Raw genomic sequence first — 21,335 nt, 5'->3', positions numbered from 1 at the left:
CACGAGTGACGGCCACAGGTGTCCGTGAGCGGCCTCCCAGCCGGCGTCCCGAGAATGTCTCTTGTTTTAAAGGCCTCTCTATATGTATAATGGGCACTTGGCGGTATGCAGTTAAAATTAGGCAGCGTGCCACATCATTGTTTCTGTTTCGCTGAGGGGGAAATATTTGGCCTGGTGGGACGTGGCCCTTGAGGGGCAGCTGTGGGATTTGGGTAGATGCCATTTCGAGCTCAGGTTGCACTCTCACATGACCTCTGTTGTGTATGACGGCACTGCACAAGTGGACATTATGGCCTGGAAAGATTCCATGTCACTTTTGTGCCGCAGTAAACGAATGTGTGGTCTGCTGGTGTGCAGGAGATATGCTCCGTGAGCGATCGCCGGGTCATTCCAGACTGTAACTCTGAGGAAACCCGAGTGTGAGACCACCGTGAATCACGTCAACGCGTTTTGTCAACACGCCGCTGAGAGTTTCTTCAAATTCATTTGTCATATTTTTCCACCGTGTGAATTTCACAGCGTTCGGTCGCATGCTGCCTCTTTTAGGTCGGTTCTCCGGGCTGAGACCAAGCCGACCGGAGGCAGTGTCGCTGTCTCGCTTTATTTAGCCGTCAAGCAGATGAAATCAACATATGCTTTCAGCTGGAATGTAGTGATAAAATAACTTGGAGGATGATGTTGTGAATGGGACAAAGCTGGCAGAGAGTCACACACATTAGGTACAGCTGAGCTATAAGGAGGCCCGATTTTATGACACGGATACGAGACGGCCAGATGGTTCTCGGTATCGACCATAACAACACTGTCCACCTCATTAAAATGACATTGTCCAGGAGAGGAAAGCACATTCTTTGGGTCCAGATCCAAAATAGCAAAGCAGCGGTGAGAAGACCTTTGCTATTATGTTGTGCTCTATTAATGTGCACTGCTTTTCTTTAACTCTCACATTCAGAAAACTGTCAAAGACTTAATCCACTTGAAATTGCTCATATTCATAAACCATTAACATGCATTTTACAAGCTTCCAATTCATTTTTTAAGGAACGTGACTTTTTTATTTGCAGTTTTACATTCACTTTGCCCTCTGGTAATCCATGATGGGCTGATTTTATCTATCAAATAGTTGAAGTTTGAAGTTCAGCATTTGCCGGATGTATATTAAGGAGCAGCTCAGCCTCGAGGGACTGTTGACTGCCTTGAATTCTTTAGAACAACGACCAATTTGTTTATCTTGAAGGCAACACTGATAATAACCACGGCACCATTCATAAATAAGTGTGCAGTGAGATTTCAAAAATAGTTTTAGGGGATTTCGAAACTTTTCTTGTATGTTTTCATTTATTTAAGCGATGGAAAAAAGACGAGACCTTTTCGCCCTCATCACTTGTTGTTTTGTTTTTGTTGAGCAGAAGTAAAAACAGCTCCTAAAACCGCATGTGGATATAAACAGAGAAAATTATTTGCGGGAAAGAAAAACTTAATCCTTCATCATAAATGTTTATTTTCTGAAGTTGTGACTCAATATTTGTGGAGCATTTTTCACCTCTTGAGCAGATGAGCGGCCGAAAGCGTAATGTGAATGGAAACATATTCCCCACGGTGTCTTTAATTGCAGTGTGGAAATTAATGGTTTCCTCTGGTTCGGCCTCGGGAACCCTGCTGCCTTTACTGACATTAATCACAGAATCACTCAATCAATCAATCAACCGACCTATAAGTGCTGAAAGCTGCACATCCAGACAGGTTCCTGCCGCAGATACAGAACAAATAAGGAGGATGAATCTGCATTTATCAGTTTGACCTAAAACATGGATAGAGTTGTAGTGAGACATAAGATTTTCAATGAGATTTATGCAAAAACAACCGAATGAATTTGCACCAAACTTAGTTTCACATATGGGCCAAGAAAGGACCCATTGAATAGGGGGCACATCTGGATTCAGGATTATTCTAGATTTCCCAGAGAATAATTCATGGATCTTAATTTTTTTTTTTATCATGCATATTTAAGTGACTGATGTCTATGAGTTCGTGCAATTTGGTGCAGCTTGATTGAATTTAAGTAGACTCGGCCTTTGCAGGGGTCTGCACTCTACTTGTTGCCATTATAGTTTGTTAATGTATCGGTGTTTCAAGGAGAAAGTTCAAGGAGAAACAGAGGTCGATTATTTCCGACCTGCATAAATAAAGGCTCACATGCACTGTTATGATAAACATCAGCTTCCTAAATGGCAGGATAATGACACAAGTGAGGCAGAAACATTAATCTCTGGCCCAGAACGGTCGGGCCAAGGCTTCCCACTCCGGGCCGACTGCATTTACACACATCCCCTCTCTATGAATACATATAATCTACTTTTAGTGTGAAAATCTCCTTCCACTGATTAGAAGAAAAACAAAGATGGAACTCTGTGAATCCCGAGGAGGCTTCTGTCTCTTTGCAGGGAAAGAAACGTAAAGCCCCTCGCACTGTGGCGTTAATGCCTCCCAGGGAAAAAGGCTGAAAAGAAGATGTTTTATCGATTTTGTTCCCCCCCCCCCCCCTCTCCTTCACAATCAGCGTTTAAATCTCACCTGGATTCCTCCATGCAGCCTTGTTGCTTTTATTGATCCTGAATCCAGGGTCGTCTCATCAAGCTGCAGGCTGAGATGAACTCTGCTTCGTGCTGTAGGCTGTGAAAGTGAGATTCAATATTGAATGTTTTGGCAAAACAAGAACAATGTGCACATCTCAGACCACTTGGCAGCAGATGCTTCTAATGGTGTTTGGTGAGGTTGATATATTTTTGTTTTGGCAACATTTCTGGTGATGAGCTGTGATGGCGGAGGTGTTTTGCAACTGCATGTTGTGTGGGCATCAGAGTTCAGTGAAATGGTGTCAACACTGTGGTCACGTACTTTACCTTGAACGACGTCAGAGCATCCGTAGGTGCTGTTTTTCTTTCTGATTTTTATTTAAGTACTGTTTCTGCTTTGATTCATCACATCTATAAAATTTTTTACATATATTTTCTATCTATTTAACCCTTTTTTTATATTTTCATAGCTTCTATTTCACCATTTATCCTTTTCTTTATTTACTTTATAATTTGCTTTGTACGTGATAGTGACAGTGAGGACTAATGTGAAGATTTTTCTGGACATTTTGACTTAACACAAAGAAAATTGTTATTGGTGGATTGGATTTATTGCACCACAGGTTTTTACAGTCCTTCACCAGCCTTTGACTCCCACCCCAGTTTGACACTGGTCCAATATGAGCATCCATCTCACAGGGAAACGACTCCTCTGCGGGGCCCCTGCAAGTATTCCCAGTTATATAAACCGGTCCGGCACCAGATGAAGCACCGGTGGGTATTATATAATGTCGACGACTATACTAATGCATTACAGCAGGCTTGTCTCTCCTGCATGTTCTTCAGCTGTTCTCAGAGAACCCGGCCTCGATGCAGTCTCACCCCGGGGTCACTGCCTGGTGCTGAGGGCCGGCGGTGACCTCAGACAGCTGCAGTCTCTCTCCCTCTCTCTGCACTGCGTCTCTCCGGGGGCCGGTTAGAGACCAGAGTGTCCACATCACAAGAGCTTCTTAGCAACCGATGACGATATATGTTGAATGTATTGTTGAAATGTTCAGCTGGAGTCGGGGAAGGGGGGGCGTGCTGCAGGGTGAATATTGAAATCAGATGTAGTGTTGGATGTAGCAGGATTTTTTCGACCCTGTTGTTACTTGCTGGTTTCGATTGGATTCTGACCTCACTGCTGTTACCGCCGGTTTTATTACAAAATCCTTTTCTGAGACAGAAAAGGTTCAAATTTAGCGAAGCATCCTGATTCTAAGGGGGAAGTCATGAGGTTTTTTAGAGGAATAGATCATTGTAGGGGAATTGTACTGTTTCTCTTGAATTACACAAACACGTACAAGCCTTTTTACTGTATGTCTGCGTGAAGATGCATTTAATCGTGACTGATTTCCAGCCTGCACTGTTTGACTCCTGGTTTAGATAATGGGCTGACATTAGTAGAGTGAACGACTTCTCTGATAATACCGTACTAGCATGTGAGCAAACGGTTGAGAAGCACCGTATCCCCAGGGCGGGATCTCTTCTGTCATTTGCAGCTGAGGCGTTTTTAAATAGCCCAGCATGACATTAATTGACAACAGTGAAAAATCTGAAAAGTTGTTATTTCACGCAGCTGGAAAAATGTTTCTCTGTGTTTCTACGCGTCTCGCCGCGCCTGTTGCTTTACAGGGGCTCAGGGGCACATGGGAGACGGAGCTGTCTGTCACAGTCGATGATGAGAAGCGGGAAGATATGTGGAGACATGCTATATCAATTTCAGTCTGCAGTCGTGCCAAAGCAATGCAGCTCGAGATTATACGCAGATGTACACGTTCCCCCCGACTGTAGAATCTCTTCAACCTTACTTTTTCTTCATCCACGTGCCCCAAATGCAAGACAGGAATTGTCCAGCTCATCGTTTCTGGTCGTGGCCATGAGCTGCAAAGGCTCTGGTCCCGTGTGCTATCTGAAATTCAAACTATGTTGGGTTTGGAACTAGAGACTTTCCCTCATGCAGCCTCCTAAACAGATGTAAAAAAAAAAACAACGAGAGTTTGCTCTGTATTCCCACAGAAGATTTTATTGCACCAACTGTGAAAAGCTGGCAGAGAGTGCTGTTTGAATTAGTGTCATTATATCTCACATGTACTGTATATTACTTTCAAATGAGACCAATTCTATAAAACATCTGGGGACCCGTGTGAACTACATAGAACAAGTTGTCTCTGACATTATGCTGCAGGGATTTTCTACCGGTGGACGGTCTTTGTCTTTATAATCACTCAAAGGGCTTCACACTCCATTCACAGTGCATCTAAGTGCAGCACTTTCTCTATCACACATCACTCACACACTTCGGTACGCGTAAATGAGGCAAACTGGGATCGAACCGCCAACCTTCTGGTTGAGCGAAGGACCCGCTCTACCTCCTGAGACACAACCGCCCTTATTACACATTATCACAACCTCTGGAGCTGCGTGTACGAATGTGAGCTGATGAGAGGTGTGTTTTTGGTTTGGTTGTTTTTTAACCGTCTTTCCCATCTTCTACTTGTTAAATGTTCAAGGTCCATAATCTAATTTCATAAAGTGAATACATAACAATCATTTGGACCGACTGCTTCTGCTCTTCTGTGGCTGTAGCTTCCTGTGAACTGGTGGATACAACTTGGTGAAGTCTTGTTGTTGAGGTGGAATAAGAGACTTTAAAAAATCTAAACCTGACACAGTCATGGCGAGAAGAATGTCACGTTCCTTTCACTCTTCTGTGTGAAGCTTTTAAACTTTGAGAAAGAGAAGCGTGAATGGATTCGTGTCTCCTCTTCCCTGCCCCAAAGAAAAACAAGTGTGGTGCGTTAGATGTGGGTTCGGAATTGAAAAGAAGAGGCAAGGTAGCACATACTTTCCACCGCTGGGTTTAAATATGGTTTCGAGCGTTTCTCATCTGCTCTTTGACTATTTAAAGGCCGATGTGGACATCGTCAAGCCTCTTGATTTAAAGCCTCTCTATAGCTGGAGTAAACTCCATCTTCATGCGATTGTGCCGTTACTTTCCCCTCCGCATCTCCTCGCTACCTTACAGGTGCCAGATCGGTGACATCATGCGCTAAATTTATACGCGAGTCGTCATTCGTGGATCCAGCGCCGACTATAAAGGGTACTGCTGGCATGACGAGCGCATGAAAAAATTCCACACATGGAAAGATGGAAAATGACTTGTGGTTTCCTGAGTGCAGAGGCCAACTGGGCTGTTTGACAGGGAAGGAGAGTGGGGGGGATGGGGGGGGAGGGAGGGGGGGAGTAGCTGGTCGTATTTCTAGACTTTTCTTTGTGTATACAGTAATTTGTCAAGGTTGTGAAAACATTACAGTAACTATTTGGTCAACCCACTCCGATATCTGATAACGTTTTTATTGCAATTTCAACGTTTTTATTGCAATTTCAACGTTTTTATTGCAATTGTCGCGATCATACATTATAAAGCACATAATAGCTTTTAATAATGTCTTCCAGGCCCCTCGCACTGGAGGAGCTCAGCACGTCGGACCATTCCCATCGTGTTTGGGCATAATTTATTACCAAGTATAAATCATCTAGTCTGATCCTGTGTGTGTGTGTGTGTGTGTGTGTGTGTGTGTGTGTGTGTGTGTGTGTGTGTGTGTGTGTGTGTGTGTGTGTGTGTGTGTTCATAGAGCTATATTAGAGCAGAACATGTATTATATGCCCGTTAAATGTTTCCTCGGTGTGAAGAAACAGATTTACTGCACAGCCAATTAAAAAAGGGAAGTAGCCATAAATGCTGTTAGCGAACGACTTCCATAAAGTGACCAAGGTGAGATTGTTCTCTCTCTGTGTGTGTGTGTGTGTGTGTGTGTGTGTGTGTGTGTGTGTGTGTGTGTGTGTGTGTGTGTGTGTGTGTGTGTGTGTGTGTGTGTGTGTGTGTGTGTGTGTGTGTGTGTGTGTGTGTCTTGAGGAATTTAGGCCTAGGTTTTGTAAACTAAGTGGAAGGAGATGTAGGCAGCCGTGTCAGGATGCAGGCCAGTCACAGGGGGACGTGCGTGCGTGCGTGTGTGTGTTGGTGTGTGTGTGTGTGTGTGAACCAACACAAAAGCTAGGTTGGTCCACCACTCAGCTGCCAACTGGAGAAGGAGGCAGAAACAAGATTTAGGAAGTAATGAGACAGGAAGGGCCACACTACTTCAGGGACCCACACCAGGATGTGACTAAACAGTCAACAGACTCCAGCCTGTTATCTCTGTGTGTGTGTGTGTGTGTTTGCTTGTGACTGTGTACCTTCTCTATGAATGCTCACCACTCTGCTAGAAATCAATCCGAACAATAACTCCTTTCTCATCTAAAAACTAAATCAAATCTGGTGCTCCTCTTTACAGTCCCTTATTGCTCTCTCTCTCTCTCTCTCTCTCACACACACACACACACACACACACACACACACACACACACACCAAGAACATTTCCGCACGGTCGGTTTAGATACAGTAACCACATTGGCTCCGTCACTGGCCTGCAAAACTTCCCACATAAACCGCAGAGATTCCAGATGTTGCAGGGAGGCAAGAAGTCTGCGCCTCCGCCGGGCCTGCAGCTCCGTCGCCTCCACTTCCTGAGGATGGTCGTGCGCGTGGCACGGCTCACACCAAAACACACTGTCTTTCTGCGCTGGAGCAAGGCCGTGGGTAACAGAGCTACTGGAGATTTACTGTGCACTTCCACCTGTACCCAGATAACACAAAGCCCAGTTGAAAGAGCCTCTGTCCCAGGGCAGTGTAGCTCTGCAGCTTTCTTGTGGTTTCAGACCTGATTAAACAATTTGGCTCAGCAATCAAAGAGCAGTAGCAGGCCGAGGCAGAGCAGACTTCCTGCATCCTCCCCGCTCTCGGGCTCACAGGGCTTTAAAAGTTAAGGGCCCAGCAGGACTTGTTTTTCTCAGTGTGAAAACAATACCTGCGCTGTGCGGCTTCCAGCTTATCACGGCTGATGAGTTGAGCAGAATCGCCGGCGAGTGGACGAGGTGATTACAGCGAGTCCACACACGCATCGTCCATAAAACGGATGCTTGATTTCCAGATATTTTGAGGGAGATGATGAAAGTTCACTTGAACCTTTTCTTTATTATTCTTTCTTTCTTGTAGTTTTCCCCTGTGGTTTTTGTAGCAGTGTAAGAACACAAGCTACAAGTTGGTTTCTATTCAACAGAAATGGTTTTGTACAACTCCTGGTGTTCAGCTTGAGACATTTGGGGGCAAAACTGTACTGATTTCAAACAGGACTCAATACGTAAGAAGGGGAAACTACGAGTCCTGCTGTAGGTTTAAATCAAAGCAGCTGTCATTTTTCTCCTTTTGGTCCTCGTCAGACCCTCCACTTCCGCCTCCGTCTCGGGACAGGGCTCGTCTCGCAATATAAACATCAACTTCCTGCTTGAATTTGTTTCACGGAGGCTAATGTCATTGCTGCTGTAAACTGCATCATAAGATATAAATCACAAGGAGTTATCCCTGCCTGTTGTATTTATTGATGATTGCTGCGTCGGTGCCTCGGAGCAAAACTCCCCTAATGTGCATTTCACATCTCTGGAAAGCCGATGGAAATTAGTCCCTGATGGGGGGAAAATAAAGAGACTTAAAACCAGCTTGAAAATGACTGAAAATCAATAAAACATGAGGTTATTTTACATCTGCCACCTTTGTGAGAAAAGCAGAGAGAAGCAGCGAGGCGGTGAGAGTGATTGAGAGAGAAATGTACCTCTGTGATTAAATCCTCATTGCTCTAATAGAAACCAGGTGCTGGACAGTGGTGTAAATGTTTTCCCATGCATTTTTGTGGGCAATGCAGCCTTAACAGATTCAGACCTGACAGCATTACATGCTTTGTCATTCAATGAAACAATAGCCACGTACGCTTGTCGTGGCCGTTTTACATTCCTCCGGCCTCTTTATACAAACTTTGACCCCCTGCGAGCGTCACTTTTAGATGCTCTCGGAACAAACCTTTGACATTTTTGTGTGTTTTTTTGTGTTGTAGTTTAATACAAAAAGCCAAGTTAATGTTTGTTTAAATCTTGTGAAAATCTGCAGTTTCTTTTTTTACTCTCTTGTCTATTTTGAAAGCAGATGTACTTGATTTTTTTATTTGGGAATTAATGATTCTGTAAAGAACTTCCTCCTCTATAGGAAGAAACCATGACGTTTCAATGGACAGTGCTTTAAGAAAATAGAATTAGAGGCCACTTTAATGGATTGGGACCAGAGTCAGCTCCTCCTTCCCCCCAGCCCCATAATCTAAAGCCAGATATACACCACATGTGTGGCTCCTCTGGAAAAATGAACTCGACTTGGGAATATATGGTCAGGAAATTTATAGCACATGCCTGGGACGAGCCCTCAGGGGCCGGGGTGGAGGTGGAGGGGAGATCTCCCCTTCTCCCTGCTCCCCGAGCCTTGTTTCCATTAGGCTGGGAAGAGCAATCTCCCAGACTATTTCGAGGGGGCCTGGTGTAAGACCTCTTGGCCAACATGACCCAATCGTGGAGGAGAAATCAGTTTCCTCACATCTGGGATTTTCCCACTGCAGCTACGGGGCAGCATTCCACATCAGTCACCAAGCATGGACACACACACACACACACACACACACACACACACACACACACACACACACACACACACACACACACACACACACACACACACACACACACACATGCGCTGGAATTTAGCACAAATAAATATGTGTGTGTTTATCTGCATGTGTTTATGAAAGAGGGGGATAGAGATGGGGGAGAAAGAAAGTTCACTCAAACAGGGAAAACGGGAAACGAGGGCTTTCTATAAAAAAAAAAACCCTGCCTGGCCCAAAACAAACAAGTGGATGAGTCAGCGAAGGGAAAACATTCTCAAGCTGATGGATGTTTCCTCTCCTTGCATCTGCTCGTGCCTCCTCTGCCAAGGATCTCCAGAGGCTAAGTCGTCGTCTCGCCACAATGATCCTCGCTGCGATAATGCTCGTCTTCATTGTGCTGGTTTTCTTCTCAGAGTGAACGTGGACGCAGGGGGCGGCGGTGGGCTGTGTTTACCTCTCTGGTGATTCACGCTGAAAGGGGTCAGAGCCTCGTTGCCGCTCTTCCTCCATCACCTTTACTCTCCGGTGCTGACAGGGACGGCATTGTCCGTCTGTCCACTCCCGTCCGTCAGCGAGCGCTGGAGATTGATACCTTGTTTACAACTCTGACAGCTCGTACACTCATTCATTCTCCTGGTTTCAGCTCCTGTCAAATCACTCAGCGGATTAGGAAGATGATAGACAGATGAAGCTTCTTTGAATTTGGGTTATTTTGAAAGTTCATTTCTTCATGGTCCACTGGGTATTATTCTTGAATTAAGGAACATTGTGTTTGCTGTTGTGGGTTTAATTCGTACAATTATTGTGTTAACTTTTTCCTCTGTGGGCTCCCTGGTTCATGGGACCACTAGAAGACAAGGTGCTTGACTCGGCCTAACCCTTAAAAGTCAGTGGATCAGATGAAACTGGTTCTGTAGACAAGTGTGTGTGTGTGTGTATGTGTGTTTGTGTGCATAAGTGTGTGTGTGTGTGTGTGTGTATTTTCTGACCTCCGAGCTGCATTTAGCCCTGAGGCCTGAGCAAGTGGCGCTGAAAATAGCAACGTGCTGCTCACTTGTGACCCACGCTGAACCCAAAAATACAAGCTTCTATATTTCCTCACATATTTTTTTCCTTCCTGTGACTCTTTAAATCCGAGAATAGCCGTGACACATTCACTTCGATTCCAAACTGAGAGTTTTGCTGTGAATGTGCAGAAAGTTTCACTCTGATGTTTTGAGTCATTCCGCAGTGAATGGAGTCTTAAACCTGTGAAAATGTAGATGTCAATGTTTGCATGGCCGGATCAGAGCAGCTCACAGGGTCTCGTACAAGCAGGTCCTCCTGACTGCACTTAATTTTAGACGTGTGGAGAAATGAGAAATCCGAGCCCTTCATTAATATCCTCCCCCCTCGGGGGTGCACGCTGCTTGGGCTCACAGATATCTCACTATGTGACCTTGTAATAATGTGTGAATCAGCCGTCCTCTCTCCGGCACACGGGGGTCTCTTCTCTTATTGAAATGAAGTCATGTTAGCTCAGCGTCACGGGGAGAGGGCAAACTGAGGTCGGCGAGAGGTGCCCTCATTTCAGAAACTGTCAATCTCCAGCCACTCACTCTGTGTGTTTATAATGGTATTAAACAGTAATCCCAGCAGGTGACGGAGGAATTAATACAGCCGATATGATATCACTGCTCTCGGGTCATGCACTGGCTGAATGGATGCTCAATAATGGGAGGAAATTCCTAAAATGATTGTGGTGTAATGATAAGTGAAGTTCTTATGGAGGAATAGTTTTTTGTTTTCTCTGTTGTTTTTACTGCTCGGTATCTGCGGCACAAGATATTGTGACAACAAGAGTAAATGGGGCTGAAACTGACCCGTGTTCAAGGTTCCAGCTCCTCTCAGCCACCTGAGGAGAACTCGCTGAACTCTCACTCAGCTTTAAAGCAATACAGCACATCACGCTGCTGGGAAATTCAGCTCAAAATCCTGATAATAGTCATTAAATATAGTTTAATATCTGCTGCAGATGAAAATAAGACTGGATTTATTATATCAAGTGATGTCACTGGGTGTGATGTTGATAAACAAATTTAATTCCCTGATGCTGACTCTTTATTTATTCATGATTTTTATTGGTTTATTTTTGACGTCTTTAGTTTTGGGGATGATAATTAAGTGCGAGACCAAGTTGAGAACGTGATACCACAGTTTCATGTCATTTGAGAGTTCTGTGTGTGTGTGAGTATGTGTGTGTGTGTGAGAGAGAGAGTGTGCGTGTGTCTGTGTGTGGTATTAGGGTATTGAATGGTTTTCCTCTTGTGATGCCTTCACGTGTTCTGTGTAAATCTCTAAATTGGCCTTGAATTGAAAAAGAAAAAAATCTCTTTCTGGTGGTTGTGTAATTCAAATCATCGTGTGCCTCGGACGTTTTGTTCTCTTGTAGCAAACTGAAGCAGAAAATGAACTTGAACAAAGCTTTGTTCATTTTTTATTCATTAGGATCCTGGTAGAGTTATATTCCTGGGGTCCACCTTAAAAACATACATTAAAAATTGATACAATAGTAGACACCAAAAAAAATTATAAAGACAATAATCCTATTTGTGATCACAGAATAATAATACACAAACAAAGAACGAAAGAAAACGAACAAAATCAACATATAGAGGCAATCACATCACGGCTGAATTTGTTTTTCTTTTACGCACACATCCATTGTGTGTGTACTGTACAAGTCCAGCATACTTGTATTGTATGTGTCTAGTTGTGCGAGTACTGTGCATCTTCAGTATTGTTGTATTGTATGGGTCCAGTATTAAGTTGTGTGTGTGTACTGTGCGAGTTCAGTACTTTGTTTTACTCTAAATCAACTCCACTCTTGCAGCTGTACTCAAAAGGACAGATTTGACTAAACAATCATAAAAACATGATGGGGATGTTTAGAGAGTTACATCATGTGGTTTAGTATAAAGTCAAGTGTTGCTGGGATGCATAAAAGTCGAGCTCTGCAAAGTCACATGTTTGTTTTTTTTCATTTGGGGGGTGGACCATGTCAGTTCTACATGCTCAGCTGTTAAGTTCCACATTTCCCGCAGCACTTGAACACATCAGGATGTGTGGATCTGTGCGTGGATCTCTGACACACACACACACACACACACACACTGACACACACTTCACACACACACACACACATCTGGTGTGAAGTGTGAAAGTCCTTTTTTATCTCTGTGAAACTTTTCCTCAGTTTTTTATTTATTTCCCATTTCTGGGCGAGAGGAGTAATCTGTCCATGTTGTCATCTGGAGACCTGGAGCTGTAGGAGGAGAACACACTGGGAACAGGGGGAAAGTGATTCTTCTCTTCTTCTGCCTCACACCTCATCACAACGGGGTCTGTGCTGGGGACCAGGAGGATTGTGTTATTATGTCCTGGTGGCGGAGGATTAGCGATGACATCTAGAAGACACAGGCTGAAGCTGCGGCGCTCCCTCAGCGAGCAGCTGCGGAGCTCCACGTCCAAAGCCTGGGACCTTCTCTGGAGGAATGTCAGGGAGCGGAGGGTGGCAGGTCAGTACCCCGCCGCAGGCTCACCCGAGCCCGGCTGGACGAGTGCACAGTGGAGGGGGGGGGTGGGGGTCCACCATAACTGGAGAAAACGTTTTTTAATTTTCTTATGCAAGCAATAGAACTAACACAAAATCAAAGTGCTGCAACAGGGGTGTGTGGTTTTTAAAGAAAACTTGGAAATGCATGTTAGAAATAGTTTTACTTTGTCATGGAAATGTAGATTTTCTCCCTAATATGATCAATTCAAATCGGTTGGTACTTTATAAAACATAGTTATTCTACTTAGAAACTGTTGCACACGGATTGAAAAAGCCTGAGTAATGTATGACTCAAACTTTATCCATTATAACCGACCGTGTGTCTGGTTGTACCGCAGGGGGGCGCTGATGTGCAATTTTTACACTGAAATGGAAAGTAAACTGCGATAGAGAAAGAGAGAGAATATATATATTATATTTACTTATTTATCTTTCTTTCTATCCATCTATCTATCCATCTATCTGCCTGTCTGTCTGTCTGTCTGTCTGTCTGTCTGTCTGTCTGTCTATCTATCTATCTATCTATCTATTCATCCATCTATCCATCTATCTATCTATCTATCTATTAAATTATCTATCTATCCATCTATCCATCTATCCATCTATCTATCTATCTATGTAATATGTACTTTCTCTCTGTGACACAGTACAAACTGTTTCATAGTTTCCTATATAAACTTGATCGATGGATCCACATTTATCTTCCGTAGCTCTGTCTGCTAATATAATACCTGGCTGTGAATAAACCTGCAGAAGCACTTTCCTGGCTGTGGGTCTCCAGTGGAATTGTCCATCGGACAAATATTTGCTTCAACCTCTTAAAAAGCACCTGTTGCTCTGGAGGAGGAGACACGTTGTGCTGATGTGAGATGTTGTTCAGACACAATGAACATTTATTTTCGTTTCAGATCATCTTCATAGAGACATGGTTTGATGTGTGTGAATATGCACAATATCTAGAGTTATCCCTTTTAAATAATCCAATTGCAGATTCAAATAAAGAATAAGAAAGAACTACAAGGAAAAAGTGTGGAAACAAACTTTGGAGCTACTTTAGTGTAAATCTCAGAGAAAGTGGTTAATGCTTGGAGCAACGATTTGAAGGTAGTGATCTCTGCAGTAACCTCAGTCCGCCACTAGATGCAGTGAATTGACCACAGCTGCTCATGTGGAAAAGCCTCATGGATCTGAAAACTCTCAGTCTTCATCAGGAGACGTTCAGGCGCTGAATGCTCCCAAATGGACTCCAGATGTTTTTATGTGATGTAACACAACACATCTCCTCCCTCTGGTGTGTTCAGTGTGTGAAGCTGCTGGTCAACGTTCTCACAGGTTGTGTTCTTTAGGGCATGAAGTTTGACACGTGCTCGGCTCAGCTTGATGCAGCAGCTGAATCCTGGTTATTTGACACATTCATCTTGTATTTTCTGTATCTCCATGATGTGTGGCGTTGATCTGGCAGTGTCTGCAGCCCAGAGGCCTCGAGCTGCTTATATACACTGAACAATATGTAGACCAGGCTGACTTGAGAGATGGAAGTGGATGTTATTCAGTTTTTTAGCAGGGGACTTCTCTTTGTTCTTGTTGCTGTATTTAAATATATTATTTTATGTGTGTGTGTGGATCACATTGACTGGAAATGCACATTATCCGATGGTAGTTGAAGGTCAGGCAGCAGGTTTGAGGGAAATCAGAGCGGGGAACCTTTCATGTGGGTGTCGTTGACCAGTGACGGCTAATATCCAGCTCGCCTGCAGCAGGCGACCCATCTACAGCCAGACACTGACGGACAGTGATGTTGTTACTGAAAGTCAATTGTCAGTGAAAGTTGTTTAAAATCTTAAAATTGCACATTAAAGCACTGACCCTGACCTGGTAGATTGACAAGAGTATAGAGCCTATGACACATATTTCAGTTTCATATTAATACATTATGAATTCATACTGTATCTGTGCCCTGCTGCTGTGTTGTGTGTCTCCACAGTACGCAAATGTTTTTTTAAATAAAAGGCAGTAGCTTTATCTGCACTGTTTATGGTTAATAGGTGTAAAGTTCAACTGTAAATCAAAAGTGGGTGGTCATACTCTATGAAGATAAAATACAGTTTATAGCTAAATGTTTTTTTCACTTACAGGATATGCATATAGTTATTTTACATTGTAAGGGCAGATGATGCAGTTGCTCACAGTTTAAATTAGATTTCAGGATATTGTATTTTTTTTAAATGACTTAATCTTCCTTAACATTGCAAGTTGTTCACCACCTGATTTGAATGGTTTAACAATCTGGAGGGTTTTCTTGAATCAGTTTAAGAAAACACTCGCAGGTTTGAACAAAGCATATGATGCCGCTGCAATCTTTGGGACCAGTGAAAACATACAGTATAATCTATATAGACTTTATGTATTCAGGAAGTCTCACTGAGATTAACATTTCTCAGGGTTAGTAGCACATTTATTGAGATTGTGTGTTTTTCACTGGTTTGTTAGTCACAGCTCTTACAGGTGTTACAGTGTCTGCTCATGCACAAGCTGCAGGATGGTCTCAGTGGTCTGAGAGACCTGTGTATAGATAGAGAGCATCTTTGACTCCTCAGTATCACATATGTAAAACAAAAATATCATCTTATCATAACCAACGCAGGTCTTAAGATACCTTGATTGTAAAAGGTCTCTGTTTAATTGTTGAGACAGGAAAGAAAAGATAATGAGATAAACAGTTTATGTAACCAGTGGCCTAATTGTGTTCCTTAAATCATGGCAGGATGCACAAACACACGTCTAACTTTGTTCTTCTTTATGTTCGACTTTATAGGAGTAGATTTATCGAGAATAACTTAATGATGTATGAGTGAGGAGCTTGAAAATCTTGGGACACACCTTCCAGCTTCGTGCAGAGTGATTATGTCTAAAGATGAGATTAAGGTGAATAATTATCTAAATAACTAAACGAGTCTCGAGTGATTCACGGTTTCAGCGGTTAAAAACTTTACAGTTGCGCACCTTCTTCTGCATGAAATAATACTTTGATTGGGTTTCCTCCTTCGAGTTACCTGAAAAGCAGCTCAGCCGGTCTTGCAGTGTCATTAAAGTGCACTTTACTCCCAGACCTGAGCTCAGGATTCAGACATTCGATGGCTCACGAGGTGGAAATCTTCAGTCACACTGGTGCTATTCTTAAGCCTTAACCACAGGAAACACAGCCACAGCAGAGCCAGGACTGCCCAGTGCAGATTACATGTGTCTGCTGGTGAATCACACCACATCAGAGCAGCGTCTAACCTCCACTCAGCTGCCTCCGTGCTCATCATCTGTTGGCCCCCGGGCTCGAACTCCCGTGATTCAGAATATAAAGTTTCTCTTTTAGTGATTGCACCTGGCTGGAGCTGAGTGCCGGAGCGGAGAGTGACTGACACGTGTTTAAATGCCTGAATCACAGCTTTTGGCTTAATTTGTCATCGCACTTAAACATTCGCCGTGTGCGTGTGTGTGTGTGTGTGTTTACTGTGAGTCTGGATTCCTGTTGCCATGCTGTATAGCAGTTGAGCTCTGAAACCCAGACGGAGGCGTGTTGAAACAAGTTTGATAAGGGCTGGAGTCACTGCTCCCAACACTCCCACTAAAGGACACACTACAGCCATTTCTTCCCGGCATGCTGTACAAAGTTAAACACGGGGACACGCTGGAGATCTCGACGTGCAGACAGACGCAGAAACACCCATTAATCTCATTCATTATCGTGTTTCACAGCGGTGGCTGATTGATTCCGTAACGCAATCCGTGATGCATTTCTTTCGTCTAGACGACGGGGGGGAGAAGAGGGAAACACAGAAACGGGTTCAGGGAGATCAGACCGTTGCCAACAAGCTGCCACTCATTCTCGAATCTGACACCTTAAGCGATCACTTTACACTATGAATGAGCACAGGTGTTTGTGTGTGTGTAAAAAAAAAACGAGTCACCACCCAGTGAAATCATCTGAATAGTGTCATACCGTCACCTCATACCCTAAAAAAAGCAACAGTCGCATATTAAAAAAGCTCCGCCTGAGGGTGTTTGGGGGGGGGGGGGCATTGAACCCGGGAGAGGTTTATGAAGAAGTGCAGTGGGCCCTGAAGTGTGCAGCTGAATTGTGGTCTTTGTGAGCTTAAAGCTGGAGTGGTGTTTGCCAGCCAGGTATAGAGGAACAGACAGGGGCTGTGTCTGACTTGGTCGCCTGCCCGTTTGTGTTCCACTCACACGTATGGCGCCATGCATGCGCTGCACAGGCAGCCCTGTATGCCGAGGCCGGGGGGGGGGGACGGTCACCAGGAGAGTGGCAGAGGCTCTAATTAGCACGGGGCGGGTCTGCTTGTGCGGATGTGGACTTTACTTCAGGTGTGAGGAGATTGGTGTTCCGTGTAACCGAGGTATACAGTACATAGAGGAATTTTAATTTTAATTTTCATAAGAACTTTATATCAAAAAGGTTAAAAATGTGCTTTTCACATCTTTTTCTTCAGGCTGCCAGAGGATTGTTTGGTTCACAAGGGAAACATGTCTGGTTTTATTTGGTTTTAAATATAAAGGCATGTGTCCTAAATCCATATTGCATAATAATTGGAAGCAGATTTGAGTTTGTTGCGCTTCCAGGCTGAAAACATTTGTAATTAACTAAATGTGCTGTAGAGGGATACTGTTTTTTGTTCCCACACTGCAACACACACAGTCACTGGATGGTGGTGAAGCAAATCCTGAAAGATAGAAAACAAAAATGAGATATGGAATTGGCCGTGGTGTTTGCACTGGTTGCGGCTGAATATTTTCTTAAATTAAATTGTTAGTTAAATTTGTATTGTTTGCATTTTGGCCTTGACTCATTTCTTTTAATCTAATCTAATCTTTATCCAAAACCACAGTTTGATTGATGTCCATAAGCACACATCTTATATCACTTTCTGTTTGTACAGCTCCTTGGTTCCATGTACCATAAAACCTATATATTGGGTTTATTACCTATTGTTAAATTAATACATTCTGCAGTGACACATCTTTTATCACTTCCTGTTCGTGCAAAATGGGAATGTGCATCTCTTTCCTGTCTGACTGTTAAAATGATATTCTATGAACATTAGTATCTGGTAAATTCTTCATATTATTGTATGTGTGTGGCAGTTTAGGGTCACAGTGTCACAAGGGGCTTTAATCCCTGTCACAGACACCAGAGCTGAGGAGATGACACCCTGTCGCCTCATCTTTACTTCTGTGTTGACTGAAAGAGGATCTAGGTCACCCCATGTATTCAAGCTCCAACTTCTTCTCCCCCTGAGGAGCTGACACCCGGAGGAGACCTGCTGGGAGGCCTTCCTGCGGCTGGAAGCGGGAGTTAGTGTGTCGGGGGAGGTGGGGGGAGCAGAAATTAGCATTCTCCAGCCACGAAAAACAACTTCTCCCTCTCCTCTGTAGTTTTCGCTCTCACTCTCGCCCAGTAAACTTGGCACCTGTGGGACCAGCAACAGCAGAAGAGTTGTTTGAGTGCAGGGCGGCTCCAAAAACCACTATTTTTCTAGACCCTCCCACAGCCGTCTTTCTTCCACTCCTGCTCTCCTTACTCAGTTCATAGGCATTCCAATGGTATTTATATTTCCCTCCAGAGCAGGGGGAAGTTGACAAGCGTTCACACAGACACTGGATTCAGCTCAGCAAGGTGGGCAGTACTCCCGCTGCTTCCCCGCCATTGGCCTCCCTGTGGTCACATGAGCTGAAGGGAAAGACTGAAGTGTTGGCACTCCTCCCCCTAGGCTCTGCTCTGCCTTCCCTCTCAGCTCACTTTAGGCTTTTTGCGCCTGTACGTGAAGTTTTGTGTTGGGGGATAGAGCGTGTGGTTCAGTGTGTATAGAGCCAGTGGCCGAAGGGGCTTATTTGGCATACAGGAGTTTTAAAGTTATGTTTCGGGAGCTCCCAGAGTCCTCAGGCAGCGAGTGTCTGGGGAGCATGACCCCAGAGACCCAGGATATCTACCTGAGGATGGACCATCACCGCAGACGCTCAGGGTACAGGCTGGGCAGGATCATTGCCAGGCAACAGCTGCTCAAGAAGATTTCTGGAGGTAGGAGAGCTGCTTGGATAGAAGTGACAGTTCAGACTGGGGTTGGGAATGAATCTGTTTGGAAATCAGCCTTTAAAAAGAAACAACTGTGGCTGTAGAAGCAGTTGTTGGTACTCTGGTATTTTGTTTAGAAGAATCCCTCTGTGCCAGACTTCCAGGAATGCTGGGAGACACAAGCTGGTATGAGAAACATGTAGATGACACATCAGCATGAATACAAGCTTATGAATGGAGAATGAAGACCCGAGGGCAAGTGAACAAGGGCATTGTTGTGTTTGCTCTGGATCAGCTGATTTCAAATGTCAGTCCGTATCTCTGGCTCTTTACCTTGTTCACTCGAGATAAAGGTGGCACTCCTAATCTGTGGAAGACAAATATAATGATAACACCGGGCGAATGTGTGTGTTTGTGTGTCATTGCACACAAACTTGACCTTCAGCCAATAAGTTGTCAAGGGTGTAGCAGTGGTAAATAATTACTGCAACGGACACCGAGCTGAAAAGCTGTAGGATCAGTTATGTAAGAAGAGATAAGTCCACAGTGTAAACAAGATATACCGGTGAACGTGGCACCTGACAGATTTACAAGCCCACAGCTCACTTGAGGTCTCCCGTCTGCAGCCAGGAGAGCAACAGTGGTGCTGTTTCATTTGAACCACAACAGGGCCCGGCCCTTCATTCAGCTTTCTCCACAGTCCGCAGCCCCTTGCCTCTGCATTTACCTGGAAATGTAAGGTCAGTACTGGGAGGGGGCAGGGCGTGCATGACAATAGAGAGCACAAAGCCTGGCTACGCCTGCTCCCACCCGTAGGTGAGATGCCGGATCAAAGGGCGGCTGCGTTTCATAACAGGAAAGTCACACGTAAGCGATTTCATCAGATGGCAAAACACGGCCCGGCTTTTCCTCTCGGATAATGCAGCCTCTTGTGTGGGCAAGACTTCCTGCATCACCGCAGAAGACTGGGGCGACTCACGAGTCATGTTTGGTGATTGTGACGATGAGGGGGATACACAGAGTTGACTGTCGGGTGGAAGTGTCAAAGATGCCCTGAGAGAGAGAGAGAGAGAGAGAGAGAGAGAGAGAGAGAGAGAGAGGGTGTGTGTGTGTGTGTGTGTGCTAGTTTCCAGGGGGGGGTCTTCATGATCTGATGTTTGCAGGCGTGTGCAGTCATGCAACCTGCCGGCATGTGTTTTCAGATTACAGATGTCTGGTTTGACAGCAAACCAACAATTTGGGTCATGTGTGACAAGGACAGAAAGTATGTACACGTTTTAAGTGGTTTTTCAGATTCTGTTATTCGAAGTTAAAAGTCTTTTTTAACAGTCTCTGGTTTCATGGTTATTGTCGGGAGCAACTTTTTTAAAGACTTGTAAATATTATATTACATGTTTTTACGTTAGTAAATTGACACTTTTCCTTACATAGCTTGATATTTTCTTTGTGGCTTTCAACTTCTGTCAAACTGACCTATATAAAAATAATATCTTCATCTAATTATACATAATCATGATTAGAGCCTGACTGATACAGATATTTGGGGGTGAATGCCATTTTTAGGGAGTACATCTTATCGGTCCAAAATATAAGATCCTCATCCCCCATTACAAAATATCAACTAAACAAATAAATGTATTCAAATCAAATTGCAGGAAATGTAGGAAAAAGGCTGTAATGTGTGACTATGTGTTGATGACATACATGTACATTAACTCACAAGAGGCAAAGTTCATATAAACCTTCCAGTGAGTGAATCCCACATAATATAAAGCAGTTTGTTACTAAAGTGAGTGCAGTCTCTGCTAATGTTCTTTGCACATGGTGGATAACACAGTTTCCTCCAAGGTAATGGTTTTCACATCTGTTTTCATCTGTCATCACTTGAGTCAAAACACAATCTTCCTCATCATCATTCTGGTAGTGAAAGTTTCTAATCTGATTTGCTTTCAATGCCATTTTCCTCTCAGTGTGGCAGTTTTCTCTTCATGTTCCCCAGGAGATCAGTGTTCATCCCCCCGGTATGATCCTGTTTTCCTTCATTCTCGTGTCCCACCTTCTGTGATGCATGGCTGTGTGAAATGTGAGAGATAACAGCGAGGTAATATTTTCAGGGCCCGCCCGCAGGAGTGTGCAGAGCTGCAGGATTGATCTCCTCGCGTCGCGGTGGCTCCTGCATTCCAGCTCTGTTGACATAGCAGGTTGAAAGTGAATGGGGGCCGTGGTGATGGGCAGAGTTACTGATGTATTGTTTCACCCCACGAATTCCAGGGAAGCTTGTGGGGTCTTAGTCATGTTTCCGATTTGACGGCATTTCAAAACCGCCAGCGTGTTTGGCTTCTTGCTCAGCTGGTGATGAAGCACCAGAAGTCTGGATGCTATTGCCCAAAAATTCAGTTATCACATCGGTTGGAGCCAATATGTTCCGCTGTGGGAAATAAGATGGAAAGTTGAA

General features: G+C 44.1%; 1 protein-coding gene across 4 annotated transcripts in view; it reads left to right on the top strand.

Annotated features, from left to right (window-relative positions):
• stard13b (StAR-related lipid transfer (START) domain containing 13b) overlaps positions 1–21,335 on the top strand; it is a 60,423-nt gene that overhangs the window by 16,784 nt on the left and 22,304 nt on the right. The window contains exon 1 of one of the 4 annotated variants that reach the window (XM_034605177.1): positions 12,384–12,760. The exons of 2 other annotated variants lie outside the window; for them this stretch is intronic. In XM_034605177.1, the coding sequence (XP_034461068.1) occupies positions 12,643–12,760 (118 nt within the window). In that variant the 5' untranslated portion in view covers positions 12,384–12,642. Of the gene's footprint in view, positions 1–12,383; positions 12,761–18,636; positions 18,887–21,335 lie in introns of those variants that run through there. One more of the 4 variants, XM_034605176.1, reaches the window with a different exon arrangement.

This window comes from Hippoglossus hippoglossus, chromosome 13 (genome assembly GCF_009819705.1).
Source record: "Hippoglossus hippoglossus isolate fHipHip1 chromosome 13, fHipHip1.pri, whole genome shotgun sequence".
NCBI lineage: Eukaryota > Metazoa > Chordata > Actinopteri > Pleuronectiformes > Pleuronectidae > Hippoglossus > Hippoglossus hippoglossus.
This window is presented reverse-complemented; position numbering and strand designations above follow the sequence as displayed.